The sequence below is a fragment of the Jaculus jaculus genome, chromosome 1, assembly GCF_020740685.1.
Source record: "Jaculus jaculus isolate mJacJac1 chromosome 1, mJacJac1.mat.Y.cur, whole genome shotgun sequence".
Classification (NCBI taxonomy): Eukaryota; Metazoa; Chordata; class Mammalia; order Rodentia; family Dipodidae; genus Jaculus; species Jaculus jaculus.
Genome location: NC_059102.1, coordinates 163,571,685 through 163,584,944, shown reverse-complemented (window position 1 = coordinate 163,584,944; position 13,260 = coordinate 163,571,685). Strand labels below are relative to the sequence as shown.

General features: G+C 48.3%; 1 protein-coding gene across 1 annotated transcript in view; it reads right to left on the bottom strand.

Moving 5' to 3' along the window:
* The window catches only part of Nrxn2 (neurexin 2), a 122,546-nt gene extending 109,525 nt beyond the window's left edge, over nt 1–13,021 (bottom strand). The window contains 1 exon segment of the mRNA XM_004656616.2: nt 12,283–13,021. Coding sequence (XP_004656673.1) covers nt 12,283–13,021 — 739 coding nt within the window.
* Nucleotides 13,022–13,260: the final 239 nt, after the last annotated feature.

The window sequence follows — 13,260 nt, the reverse complement described above, 5'->3', positions numbered from 1 at the left end:
AAGCTACATCACAAGTGTGTTTTCATGTCTGCTTCCTGCCCGGACTGTAAATGTCTACAAGTCAAGACAGTGTCTCATTCATCTTGCTGTCTCCAGCTGCTTGCTCAGTTCCTGGCTCAGAAAAAAGGCATTCCTGTTTGTTGAGTGAATAATGGAATAACAGCTCCAGTGTACTGAGCACCACAGTGGGACTGGCTCTTGATATGCACAGTTTCCTCTACCCACAAACGCTAACACATGAATGCAAGTTACTATTGCACCCTCCTAGAGAAGAGGAAAGCAAGCCTCCAAAAGTAGAAGCGAGTTATCTGAGGCCACACTGCCGGTGGCAGGCATTCAGAATTTGAACCCAAATATGCCTAGCTTTTTCAAAAATGTTTTTATGTATATATTTGTGTGAGAGAGACGGGGAGGAGGGAGGAAACAAGGGAGGGAGGGAGGGAAAGAAGGAAGGGGTGGACACACCAGCGCCTCTTACTACTCTGAACAAACTCCAGATGCAATGAGCCACTTAATACATCTGGCTTTTACATGAGTACTGGGGAATCAAACCTGGGCCGTCAGGCTTTGCAAGCAAGCACCTTCAAGTGCTGAGCCATCTCTCCAACCCCTGCTTTAAATTTTCTAAATACTAGAGTCTTTTCTTACATTGTTTTGGGTGTGTTGTGTTCATGCATACATGTGCATGCCACCCTGCATGTGGAGGTGGCAGGAGTTATCTGTGTCCCATGGTCTCTTGCCGCTGCAAATCAGTCTAGCCTGCAATCAGCTTTACGTGGGTGATGGAGAATTGAACCTGGGCCAAGCAACTGCTTTTAACCACTGAGCCATCTCTCCAGCCCTGGTTAAAAGTTTAAAGCACCAACCCTTCTGCCCCTTCCCTCACTTTCCTTCCTTGTTCACCTTCACCAGGGAATCAGAACTAACAACATGGCAATGGGCAGATGTTGAGAACTTGCTATGTGTCAAGCAAAGGTCTTCCTTGCATTGTGGGTTTTGTGTTTGTTTGTTTTTTCAAAGTAAGGTCTCACTCTAGCCCAGGCTGACCTGGAATTCACTGTGTAGTCCCAGGCTGGCCTCAAATTCACAGCAATCCTCCTACCTCTGCCTCCTGAGTGCAGGGTTTAAAGGCGCACACCACCACGCCTGGGTTCCTTGCATTGTGTTGTTTAAACAGCACAACTTCCCTCACAGGTCACACAGGGCTGGGCATGTAGTTTAGTGGTAGTGCTTGCCTGCAGGCTTTGTAAGCAATCACCTTTCACTGCTGAGCCTTCTCCCCAGCCCTCCTGCCTAGCATGTTTTAAAATTTTTATTGGGAATTTTAATATATGAACATACTGTAATTTGGCCATGTTCTCACCATGTTACCCTCTTTTGTCCCTCTCCCCACTCTGACTTCACTGAGGACCCTCTTCTTTCAAGGTAGTCCTTCCTCTGTTTTGTTGTCTCATTTCTTTTGTCCTTCTCCACCCTCCATGTCAAAATGATTATGGAGCTGGGCATGGTGGCACACGCCTTTAATCCCAGCGCTTGGGAGGCAGAGGTAGGAGGAATGACATGACTTCGAGTCCACCTTGAGACTAAATAGTGAATTCCAAGTCAGCCTGGGCTAGAATGAAACCCTACCTTGAAAAAAAAAAACAAAAGAAAAAAATTTATGAGCTCAGAACAGTGTAAACATTGTGGGTATCAGTAATCCTGTGGGGTAATAAATGCACCAATCAGTTCATGTCAGGAGTATTGTCAAGCTTTAAAACTTCCAGTGAGTGGGTTACATTCTTGGCCTGAAAAATCAAAACTGTTAGAAGCTTCTAGAACTCTAATCTACAGTTTTATTTTAACACTTACAAAGCACAGTCAGTCTTGTCTTCCTGCCACACTCTAGACAACACACAATTCATTTTCCTTATGCTCCTGGCAGGGAAGTCCTACTCTGGTCCTTTTTGCCACAATAGTTCTCATGCAGTCATTCTTCATGGCTAAGCTCCACCTCCTCTTTGAAGCCTTCCCTAACCATGAGGGTGAATAACAACCATCGTAGCACTTACTGATCACTTAGAATAGCGAATGCAGCCAGATGTGGTGGTGCACTCGGAAGCAGAGGTAGAAAGATCACCGTGAGTTCAAGGCCACCCTGAGACTACATAGTGAATTCCAAGTCAGCCTGAGCTAGAGTGAGACCCTACATCAGGAAAAAAAAAAAAAAAAAAAAAGATGGGAGAGAGGGTATTATCATGGAATATTTTTTATAATCATGGAAGTTGTCAATAAAAAAAATGAAAAGATTAAAAAAAAAGAATAGTGAATGCTCTTCAGTGAGTCAGTACATTTTCTAAGTTCACACAGCTAGCAAGTAGCAAAGTCAGGACTCAAATCTGACAGCCTGTGCCCAACCATCCTTTCATCCTTCCATGGGAACACCTAGCTTGGCTCTGTACCACTCCCTAAAGATTCCAGCCCATCCTGCCTAGAGCCCTTTGCATCACCACCCCTCACCCCCTATAATGTCAAGACAACAGATACTATTGGAGCTGAAAGGGTGACTACACGCATGATCTCATATACTCAACTTTTACACACATGGGTTCTCAATGACCCACCAGAAGACAGAAAGGATATTGCCTTGCCTTACATGAACTCAGGATTTTAGCAAATTCATATGAAGAATGGTGATGAAGATCAGAAGAAAAAAGAAAAGAATGAGTTCTATGTTTAAGAGTTCTTAAACTAAGTCCCATCAAGCCACTATTAGTGACACACAATTCTTTTTTTTTTTTGCAAATTTTTTGTTTTTTTTAATTTAAAAAAAAAAATTTTTATTTATTTGTGAGCAGAGACAGATGGAGAGAGAGAAAGAATGGGTCCACCAGGACCTCTAGCCACTGCAAATGAACTCCGGACACATGCGCCACCATGTGAATCTGGCTTACATGGGTACTAGGGAATCGAACATGGGTCCTTAGGCTTCACAGGCAAGCACTTTAACCTCTAAACCATCTCTCCAGCCCCTGATTTTGTTTGTTTGTGTGTGCGTGTGTGTGTGTGTGTGTGTGTGTGTGTGTGTGTGGTTTTTTCAAAGTAGGGTCTTACTCTAGCCCAGGCTGACCTAGAAATCACTCTGTAGTCTCAGGGTGGCCTCAAACTCACAGTGATCCACCTACCTCTGCCTCTGGGTGCTGGGATTAAAGGCATGCGCCACCACGCCCGGCTTCTTCTTATTCTTCTTCCTCATGAATAAATAAATAAAAATTTAAAAGCCAGGCATGGTGGCACACACCTTTAATCCCAGCACTCGGGAGGCAGAGGTAGGAGGACTGCCATAAATTCAAGGCCACCCTGAGACTACATAGTGAATTCCAGGTCAGCCTGGACTAGAGTTAGACCTTACCTCAAAAAAAAAAAATAATAATAATAAATTTTAAAAAAAGAAAGAATAAGAAGAGAGACAGGGAGAAAGTATGAGCATGCCAGAGAGATTTGCCACTGCATACAAACTCCAGACACATGTGCTACTTTGTGCATCTGACTTTACGTGGGTACTGGGGAATCAAACCCTGGGCCAACCAGCAAGTTTTGGAAGCAAGCATTTTAACCACAGAGCCACCTCCTCAGTCCCAGTAACACACAATTCTAACACTTGATTTCCAGGATCTCAAACACCAACAGAAAAAGAAAAAGCCATTGATACCAGACAATGCCCCCTAAGGGCAAAAATGGAAAAATTAGAAAATGCTGATATAAGAACTCAAAAAGACAACATTCAGGTATCACTTCGGGCAGAGACAAACCCAGTGGAGGAACTACTGTGTGACAGTCTGGTGTATGACCTCCCTGAATCCCTGGGGAAAATGTTAAGTCAGTTACTTGCCAGATATTGTGCTTAGGGAGTCAGAGAAATGTGTGACGTTTTTGGAAAACATTCCCATTGAAATGTTCTCAATGCTGGTGAGTTTTGTATTTTAATGGCATGGTTCTGACCCTCCAGGGTAAGTTCCACATCAAGAGCTCAGAAGACCAAGACTCTTCCTGCTCTAGCCCCGCTGACCACTCTCTAAGCTGGTACAGCAGACCTGTAATCATGGTACACTCTTGGCTCCCCTGGCTTCTACAAGAAGCTGTGGCCCAGAGGGGATCCAGGGTGGTTACTGATTTCTGATGAGACACTGCCCCTGAGTAATTCCACTACCCAATCTCGAGAAATCAGCAGATACAATGCTTCCTTTTAAAGATTTATTTATTTATTTATTTATTTATTTATGTATTTATTTAAGACAGAGAGAGGGAGAGAGAGAATGGGCACACCAGGGCCTCTAGTCACTGCAAATGAACTCCAGACACATGCACTTCCATGTGCATCTAGCTTATGTGGGAACTTGAGAATCGACCAGGGGTCTTTAGGCTTTGCAGGCATGTGCCTTAACTGCTAAGCCACCTCTCCAGCCCCAATGCTTCCTTTTAGAGGCAGCATGGAGACAAGTAAAAACAACAGACCTGGGATCATCTCCAGCCTTAGATCCCATCTCTTACACCTCTGAGCCTCACTCTGTCCCTCTGTAGAATGAAGACATGAACATGGTAATCACAAAGATTAAATGAGACACCAGCAAAGACTCACTAGCAAGGCCCTCTCTGTTCCCTTGACCCTCCATCTGGTTCTATTTCAGGTCTAATTGTTCCTTTTATACTTCTATAGCTGTGGCTCTTTGCCTGTTCTGGACACATACTCCTCTGAGGTCTTGGGCTTAATTCTCCTCACCTTCTCCTTCCTGTGATTCCAGAGCCTCAAATTCTTCTCTCCACGCATGTGGCTCCCAGGGCTCCATCTGTGGCCCCACCTTTAACTTAAGGAAGTGGAGCCTTGTTGAAGGAGGTGTGCTGGAGCCAGCCTTGGAGTGTTCTAACCCAGCCTGGCTTACGGCATCTCAGTTCAGTCTCGCTATTTCCTCCCTGCTGATCTGAGGATAGGACACCTGGCTGTCTGCTCCTGCCACACTTTTCCTCGCATGATAAAACTTCCCTTCAGTGGGACTGGAGAGATTGCTAAGTGGTTAAGGTGCTTGCCTACCAAGCCAAAGGACCCAGGTTCAATTCCCCAGGACCCACATAAGCCAGCTGCACAAGGTGACACATGTGTCTGGAGTTCAGTTGCAGTGGCTAAAGGCCCTGGCATGCTCATTTTCTCTCTCTCTCTCAAATAAATAAATAAAAATAAAAATTAATTCCTCTCAAAACTGTAAGTCAGAAACAAACCCTCAAAGTCTTGGTCTCACATTTCCAGTCTCTTGGACATCTCTGTCTAGGGATGACCAGAGCCACTGCAACACACTGCAGTGCAGGCATGATCTGCTGTCCCAAACCTGATCCTCTTTCCAACTTCCTCCCTTCTCTCCACTACCACCATCCTTCCAGCCATGCAAAACTAAAACTTCATGTTCTCTGAGTCCTCCCCTTCCTTCACAAACCAAAAGGCAGACTCTCTCCCACAGCTCTGGGCTCAACAATAGCTATCTACCACTGTAGTGCCCAAATGGCCATTATAGCTGCCATGACCCTTCTTGGCCCTCCTCCAAGACTACCAAGGCTCAAGGCCTCAGTAATCTCTTGCTTGACGCATGCCTTTAATTCCAGCACTCAGGAGGCAGAGGTAGAAGGATCGCCATGAGTTCAAGGGCACCCTGAGACTACATAGTGAATTCCAGGTCAGCCTGGGCTCAAGGGAGACCTTACCTTGTAAAACAAACAAAAAAAAAAAAAAAAACTCTTGCCTGAACTATCTTCCAAATGGTTGCTCCACCATCTAATTCTGCCCTCTATAATCCTACTACCCTTCAACTCCCACTTTCCTCAAAATGGCTCTTATCTTCATCACATACTTGATCAAAATTCTTTTGTGGCTCCGTTGCTAGCACACAGAGGCCAGTCTTCATCCATTAAGAGCTATTTGAATGACTTCAGCCAAATCCCCAAAGCTTGGCCTTAACCTGCTTTCTCACCATAAAGTGCACTTTTTCCCCTGCACTCCTTGGCCCCCTCTACAGGCAGAATGAATATTCCCCCTTTCCCAGCCTTTGTTCATACTAGTTCCTTTGCTTAGCTCGGCCTTCCCCAAGCTTGTTAATCACCGTTCAGGGCCAGTTCTAAATATCATGCCTTACATAAGCCTATCACCAAACCTTTCAACTTGTACACCTTCCCCATTCAATTTCGTTTATAACAATGATGGAAGACTGAAGAGATGGCTCAGCAATTAAGGCACTTACCTGCAAAGCCTAATGCCCTGGATTTGAGTTTCCAGTACCCACTAAGCTACAGTGCCTTCCTACATCTCTAGATATGTACCAGACTGTCTTGTGTTGTTTGTGAAATTGTTTGCTTGTGACTATTACTGGTTGAGTATTTTTATCTGGATGCTTAGAACTGGAAGTGCTTCATATTTTGGATTTTTTTATTCTGGGATATACATATGGGAATATATATATATAGGAATATATATGGGAACATATATATATGAGAATATATATGGGGATATATATGGGAATATATATAGAGGGAAGGGGGGGAGAGGTATCTTGGGGATGAGACCCAAGTCTAAACAGGAAATTCATTTGTTTCATATACATTTTATACACATAGCCTGCAAGTAATTTTAGACAGTATTTTCACAGCACCTACTTTTTGACACTGACCCATCAAATGAGGTCTGGTGTGAAATTTTTCACTTGTGACATCAAATCAGTAATGCAACATTTACAGCTTTTAGAGCACTTCGGATTTCAGATTTCCGGACTGAAGATATTCAACTATATTTGCTGAGCGCTTACTATGTGTCAAGTGCTGTCCTATATACTTTTCACGACTTGGATACCTTACTTCTCATAACAATTCTATCTAAGGTAGGTTCTATCACTAAGCCACTTTACAGATGTGGAAGATCAAGTCTAAAGTCACTGCTGAGGTGGTCTGAATCTCTAACTACTCATTAGACTTCAATTTATCTATTTCCTCATTTAACTTTTTTTTTTTTTTTTTTTTTTGGTTTTTCGAGGTAGGGTCTCACTCTGGTCCAGGCTGACCTGGAATTAACTCTGTAGTCTCAGGGTGGCCTTGAACTCATGGCGATCCTCCTACCTGTGCCTCCCGAGTGCTGGGATTAAAGGCGTGCGCCACCACGCCCGGCTCATTTAACATTTTTTAAACTTTTTTTTTAATAAGGTCTTGCTCATCCTAGGCTAGCCTTGAACACTCAAACTCACTATGTAGCCAAGAATGACCTTGAAGTCCAGATCCTCCTGCCTCCATCTCCCAAATTACCGGCAGTTGATAGCACACCCTATTTATGTAATGCCAGGGATAAAACCTAAGGTTTTGTGGATACTATGCAAGCACTCTATCAACTAAGCTACAGCCCTAGCCCCTGCTTCCTCAATTGTACTATTGGTTCCTGGAGCAGAAAGTCCAACGTACCCATTTCTGAATCCCCTGTAGGTCCCAGCACACAGCCAATCACAAAGGGGACCTGATGGATTAAGCCCAGTTGCCACCTGCTGGATTAAACTCCTAACTAATTTATGCGACACATGTGTCTAACCTCCCCAAAGCACACAGTGCCATTATTTTCCCATTTCTTTCCTGAGCAAAGTGTACAACTGACACTTGTCCTTACACATCTGCTTCCACTACAGCTGAGGTCCTCCGTAAACACCTCACACCCCTTCGCTTTTGATCACTTTGCAGGCTCCTCTCCACATGCATACACGGACCACATGAAGACCCACAGTCAGGCAAACTACTGCAAAACCCCAGTCAGCTTCATCCCAGCTTTGACAGACAGTCAGCACCAGGCACACAAACTGGCTGCCACTCAACTGCAGCTCGGCTGTCAATTACATGTGGCCAGGTGCCCCACAGAAAGAGAGTGAATTTCCTGGCATGGGGGTTCTCTGTCAGTAGGTAAGCCCAGACCCCAGGAAATTACAAAGGAGATTCCAAAAGATCCACAAACCCATGAACACGCCAAACATCTCAAAGCAAATTGGTACATCTTGCCTATAAAGCTAAAACTATTTTTTCTAATGTATATTTTATTAACCACAATGGCAAATAAAACATCAAAGTCATCTAAAAGCTTTTCTGAATTCACGAGAGCTTTGAGTCATTTATTTTCCCAATAAACAGATATAAAAATAATAACTACTCTTTGGAAGATATACTGTGAATTACTTACTTTAAAAAAAAATCCTCAATTTCAGAAAAAGTTGGAAACCACTCAAAGCAGAGAGTAATGAAGTGACAATAACTTCCAGGGATGCATGAAGACCCTGCCCCAAACACTGCTTAGAGATCAGGAGCCAGACCTTCCCCCCTGAACTTTTTTCAGCTCTCACCCCAATTATCAATGTGGAAACTTATGACCTTCTCCCCTAGCTAAATAAAAACATCCTAGAGCCAGGCGTGGAGGTGCACATCTTTAATCACAGCACTGGGGAGGCAGAGGTAGGAGGATCAAGGCCACCCTGAGACTACATGACTACATAGTGAGTTCCAGGTCAGCCTGAGCTACAGTGAAACCCTGCCTCAAAAAAAAAAAAAAAAAAAAAAAACATGCTAGAAGAAAGCCTGGTATTATGGTGCACACCTGTAATTCCAGTGCTCAAGAGGCAGAGACAGAAGACTCACCATGTGTCTGAGGCAAGCCTGGGCTACAGAGCAAAACCCTGTCTCTGAAACACCAAAAATAAAAAAATAAAAAACAAAGAACTGGGATGGAGAGATGGCTTAGCGGTTAAGCACTTGCCTGTGAAGCCTAAGGACCCCGGTTCGAGGCTCGGTTCCCTGGGTCCCACTTTAGCCAGATGCACAAGGGGGTGCACGCGTCTGGAGTTCGTTTGCAGAGGCTGGAAGCCCTGGCGCGCCCATTCTCTCTCTCCCTCTATCTGTCTTTCTCTCTGTGTCTGTCGCTCTCAAATAAATAAATAAATAAAAATTAAAAAAAAAAAACAAAGAACTGAATAAACACTACATATTTCAAATGCTGCCTAGAGAACATGGAATAAATGTAAGGAGAAGAAATGAGGCGGGAGGCCATTGGGAGGTAGAAGAGGCATCTGTGGGGTTGCTACTGTGCCCCTCATCTCCAGTTGCAATCCATCTCTTCAACCACCACGGTCACCCACAACAGATCTGAAAACATGCACATGCCTATTTGTGCGTGCATATGTGGCCTTACCTCAAGCCTTTGTCCTCTCAAATATTTATTAATATGTCTTTGTCCATTCCATAAATCTTTATCAAACACCCACTTAGTACCTGGTATATTTAGGCACAAAGTTCAGAGATGAATAAAGACACAACCTGCCCTTTTTCACAGACAAAGCACTCCTCTCTCAAGAGGTCACACAGGGAGACCCCTGTCCCTGCCAGCTATCTTGACCCCTCCCCACACACACACACAGGCATGAACACACAATGGGCCAGACACACACACACACACAGCCATCTCTCCCAGCTCCAACACAGCCGTCACAAACATTCATCAGATTCACATCCAGCACGGCCATCCCTCTCACATACAAATACTTAACCACATATTAGACACAACCACACAACCTGCACTCAGAAGCACACTCCTTATTAGGTTCCCTGGAAGCCTCTAGACGATGAATGCTTTCAGAGAATGGACCGACCATTTCTCATATACCCAGGCCCAATTCAGCCCCAGTGGGACCATGTGTCAATTACTGTAACCTCTCCAAAGCTCAAATTTCCCTTCTACAGAATTAGGAAGCGAGCTCACCCTATTTTCTTAGGAAGGCTTTGTAGGGAGGAGTACTAGGCACTAGAGACGAAAGCCAAGGTCCTGGGAAATTCTTCATAAGTTTCAGATGTCTTAATGAGATCTCACGTTCAAAATACATGTGTATGCAAGACCATCATAATAGGAGGAAAAGATCGTGACATCAAAATAAAAGAGACACTGATTGAGACGGGGAGGGGAGATGATGGAGAGTGGAGTTTCAAAGGGGAAAGTGGGAGGAAGGAGGGTATTACCATGGGATTTTTTTAATAATCATGGAAGTTGTTAATAAAAAAATTGAAAAAAAAATAGACGTGTAGCCAGCCGTGGTGGCACACGCCTTTAATCCCAGCACTCGGGAGGCAGAGGTAGGAGGATCTCCATGAGTTCGAGGCCACCCTGAGACTCCACAGTGAATTCCAGGTCAGCCTGGGCTAGGGTGAGACCCTACCTCGAAAAACCAAAAAAAAAAAAAAAAAAATAGACATGCATGTACCTACACATGAGCGCGTACTCTTACAGCTGTGTACTAGGCACTCCACTCGGCACTGGTCTGCTATCAAAAGTACTTCTATTCCAGCAGATTCATTCACACATAAAATACACACTGGCAGTCTGGCAGGTCTCCGCACACAAGACACACAATTTCACAGTTTAGAGAGCACCTGAGCTCCTTTGAGAAAAGGTGAGAAGGTGTCAGATTAACTTAATATACACACCGTTCCTGAAGACGTGTCCCAGAACCTCATATAAACAACCCCACCCAAACAATCCAAAACCCTTCCTTATGTTACTTGTTTGTCTGTTTGCTTTTTGTGGGTTTGGTTTGGTTTTGGAAGAAAGTGTTTTGTAGCCTAGGTTGGGTTTATATAGCTGAGGACGACCTTGGAGTCCTGAGCCTCCAGCCTCCACCTCCCAAGTGCTGTGAGTTCATGTGTGTACCACCACACCCAGCTCCTTCCCTAAGTACTCATCTGCTACGACTACAAATACACAAATTACTGTCCAAAAAGACACCTCACATTCAGGGTCACACCTGCAGAGCTGACTTCTCCCACGGCTGCCTACATGCACCAGCCCCCCCTACACACACAAAAGACTCTGAAGCCGGGCGTGGTGGTGCACACCTTTAATCCCAGCACTTGGGAGGCAGAGGTAGGAGGATTGTCGTGAATTTGAGGTCAGCCTGGGCTTCAGCAAGAACCTCAAAAACAAACAAACAAACAAACAAAAAGACTGCCTCTTAGAAGGTACACACACACACACACACAACTGCAAAGCAACCCAGCTTCCACAGGCACTAGGAGACGGAAAAGCAAGTTTGACTGACTGCACACACCTGCTGGGCAAAGAGCTGCCACTCCTAAACAGATGAGAGGAAACATGTCCCTGATCACCCAGCCAGACCAAATCAAAAGAGGCTCCGGGAAGCGCCTCCTTCCTTCATCCTGTAGCACAGCCTAGCCCAGCTCAACCCAAGCCAGGATTCCTGCACCTCAAGGGTCTCAGCCAGCCACATTCCTCTTCCAACCTGGGTTCTGACAGAGCCCCCTGTCCCCCAACACACACACATATTCTTTCCAAGTCCCCATTCCATATTCCATCCCAGGTTCCAACGTCTTATCAACCCTTGTCCAGGAATTTCCATCCCACCCCCCCAAGGGCTCGAGGGTTTGAAACAGAAAGCTCCCCCTACCATCCAGGGTCCCTGTCCAAAATGGTCACTCCTAGCCACCCTTGACTACATTCTCCTTCCCTCGAGAAAGGGGCTCTGGAGATTTGTGCGGCAGAAAAAATACACTCGGTTCCCACCCTCTTGGCCAGTGTGGCCACAGCGTCGCAGTGCCCACTCTCCCTCACCCGCCCTCTCGCCTAAGCCTTCCAGTGTGGTTTCTGTCCAGGCCTCCCAGGTCCGCCCTTCAGCGACCTTCACAGACCCTGGCTGGAGCACCGCCCACCTAAGTGCCGCCCTACTGGCCCTGGCCACTCGCTCGCAGGCCCTGCCCCTCAAAAGCTCACCCCACAGGTCTCTCTTACAACCCTTCCAGAACAAGCCCCCCATAAAGGCCCCACAGTCCCACCCACAAGACCCCGCCCACTGCCTCTCATAGGCCCCGCCTACGCAGACCCCCGCCCCCCCCACACACACACATTAGGCTTCCCAGGCCACTCAGTGCCCCACAGAGCCTGCCCACCCGGGAGTCCCTTCAGCACCTGACCATGCAGGTTAGCCGTCCACAGGTCATCCAAGGACTCACACTGCCACGCCCACCCCCTGGGTTATCTGCACCCGCGCTCTGAAGACCTTCCGGCACGCACGGCCCTCCCAAGGACCTCGCCCCCGCGGGGACCCGAACTGGCTCTCTCTGGCACCTCACCCACCTAGCCCAAGCTGCCCCGGGGACACCTAACCCCTCGGTGCTGCGGCCCGGAGCTGAGCGGCTGCACCCCGGGGGATGGGGGGAGGGCCGGGGAGGAGGACTCACCTTCGCTGCAGAACTTGCCGCCGAAGCCCGTGTGGCTGCAGTCGCAGCCCACCTCGCCGGGGGCCAGCACGGTGCAGAGGCCGCCGTTGGCGCAGGGGTTGCGCGAGGGCGCGCACAGAGGATCGGCCGCGGCGCCGCGCAGGCCTTGGCTGCCCAGCAGCGCCGGGGGTCGCTCGCCCAGCTTCAGGTTGGCCAGGAGGCCGCGGAAGGGCGGCTCGTACTTGACGGTGCTGAGCGTGAGCGCCGAGAGGCGTACGTCGGGCGGGATGCCGCCCACGAACAGGTCGCTGGCCACCTGCATCTCGCGCCTCTTGGAGCGCACCTCGGCGGCCCGGGCCTCGCCGTCCACCGCCAAGGCCGTGCGACGCGCATCGCGGGTCAACAGCACCATGTGCCAGCGGTCGTCGGCCACTGGCGTGTCCAGCTGCAGCGTGGCCGGCTCGGCGCACGACAGCGTGAAGCGCAGCCGCAGGCGCCCGTCCACCAGCAGCAGCTCCAGAAAGTCGCAGTCGCCGCCGTCGTCCAGGTAGAGCAGCAGCGCGCGCGTGGCGTTGGTGCGCACGCTGAAGCTGAGCTCGCCGCTGCTCGCCGCGCCCGCCCAGCGCGCGTAACGAGCCCACTGCCCCGGGCCGCCGCCGAACTCCAGGCCGCCCGCGCCCATCGCCAGCGCCAACGGCAGCAGCAGCAGCAGCAGTGACCGCAGCTGGGGTGGCGGTCGCCACCGGCTCCCGGGCTCCATGCCTCCTCCGGCGGCCCCGGCGCCGCCCGGCCCCCGGCCCCGCTCGGGCTTCAGAGCCGCGGGCGCATGGGGCGGGGAGAAAGGGGGGCCGGGCGCACCCCCTCCCCGCACGGAGCGGGGCTCCCTCGCCGCCTCACAGTGCCATGGGCCCGGCCGCGGGGCGAGGCGCTCAAAGGCCCGGGTGCTGACTTCCCCTGGGCTGCGGAAGCCGCGGCGACGGAGACCCTCCCCCGCGGCGG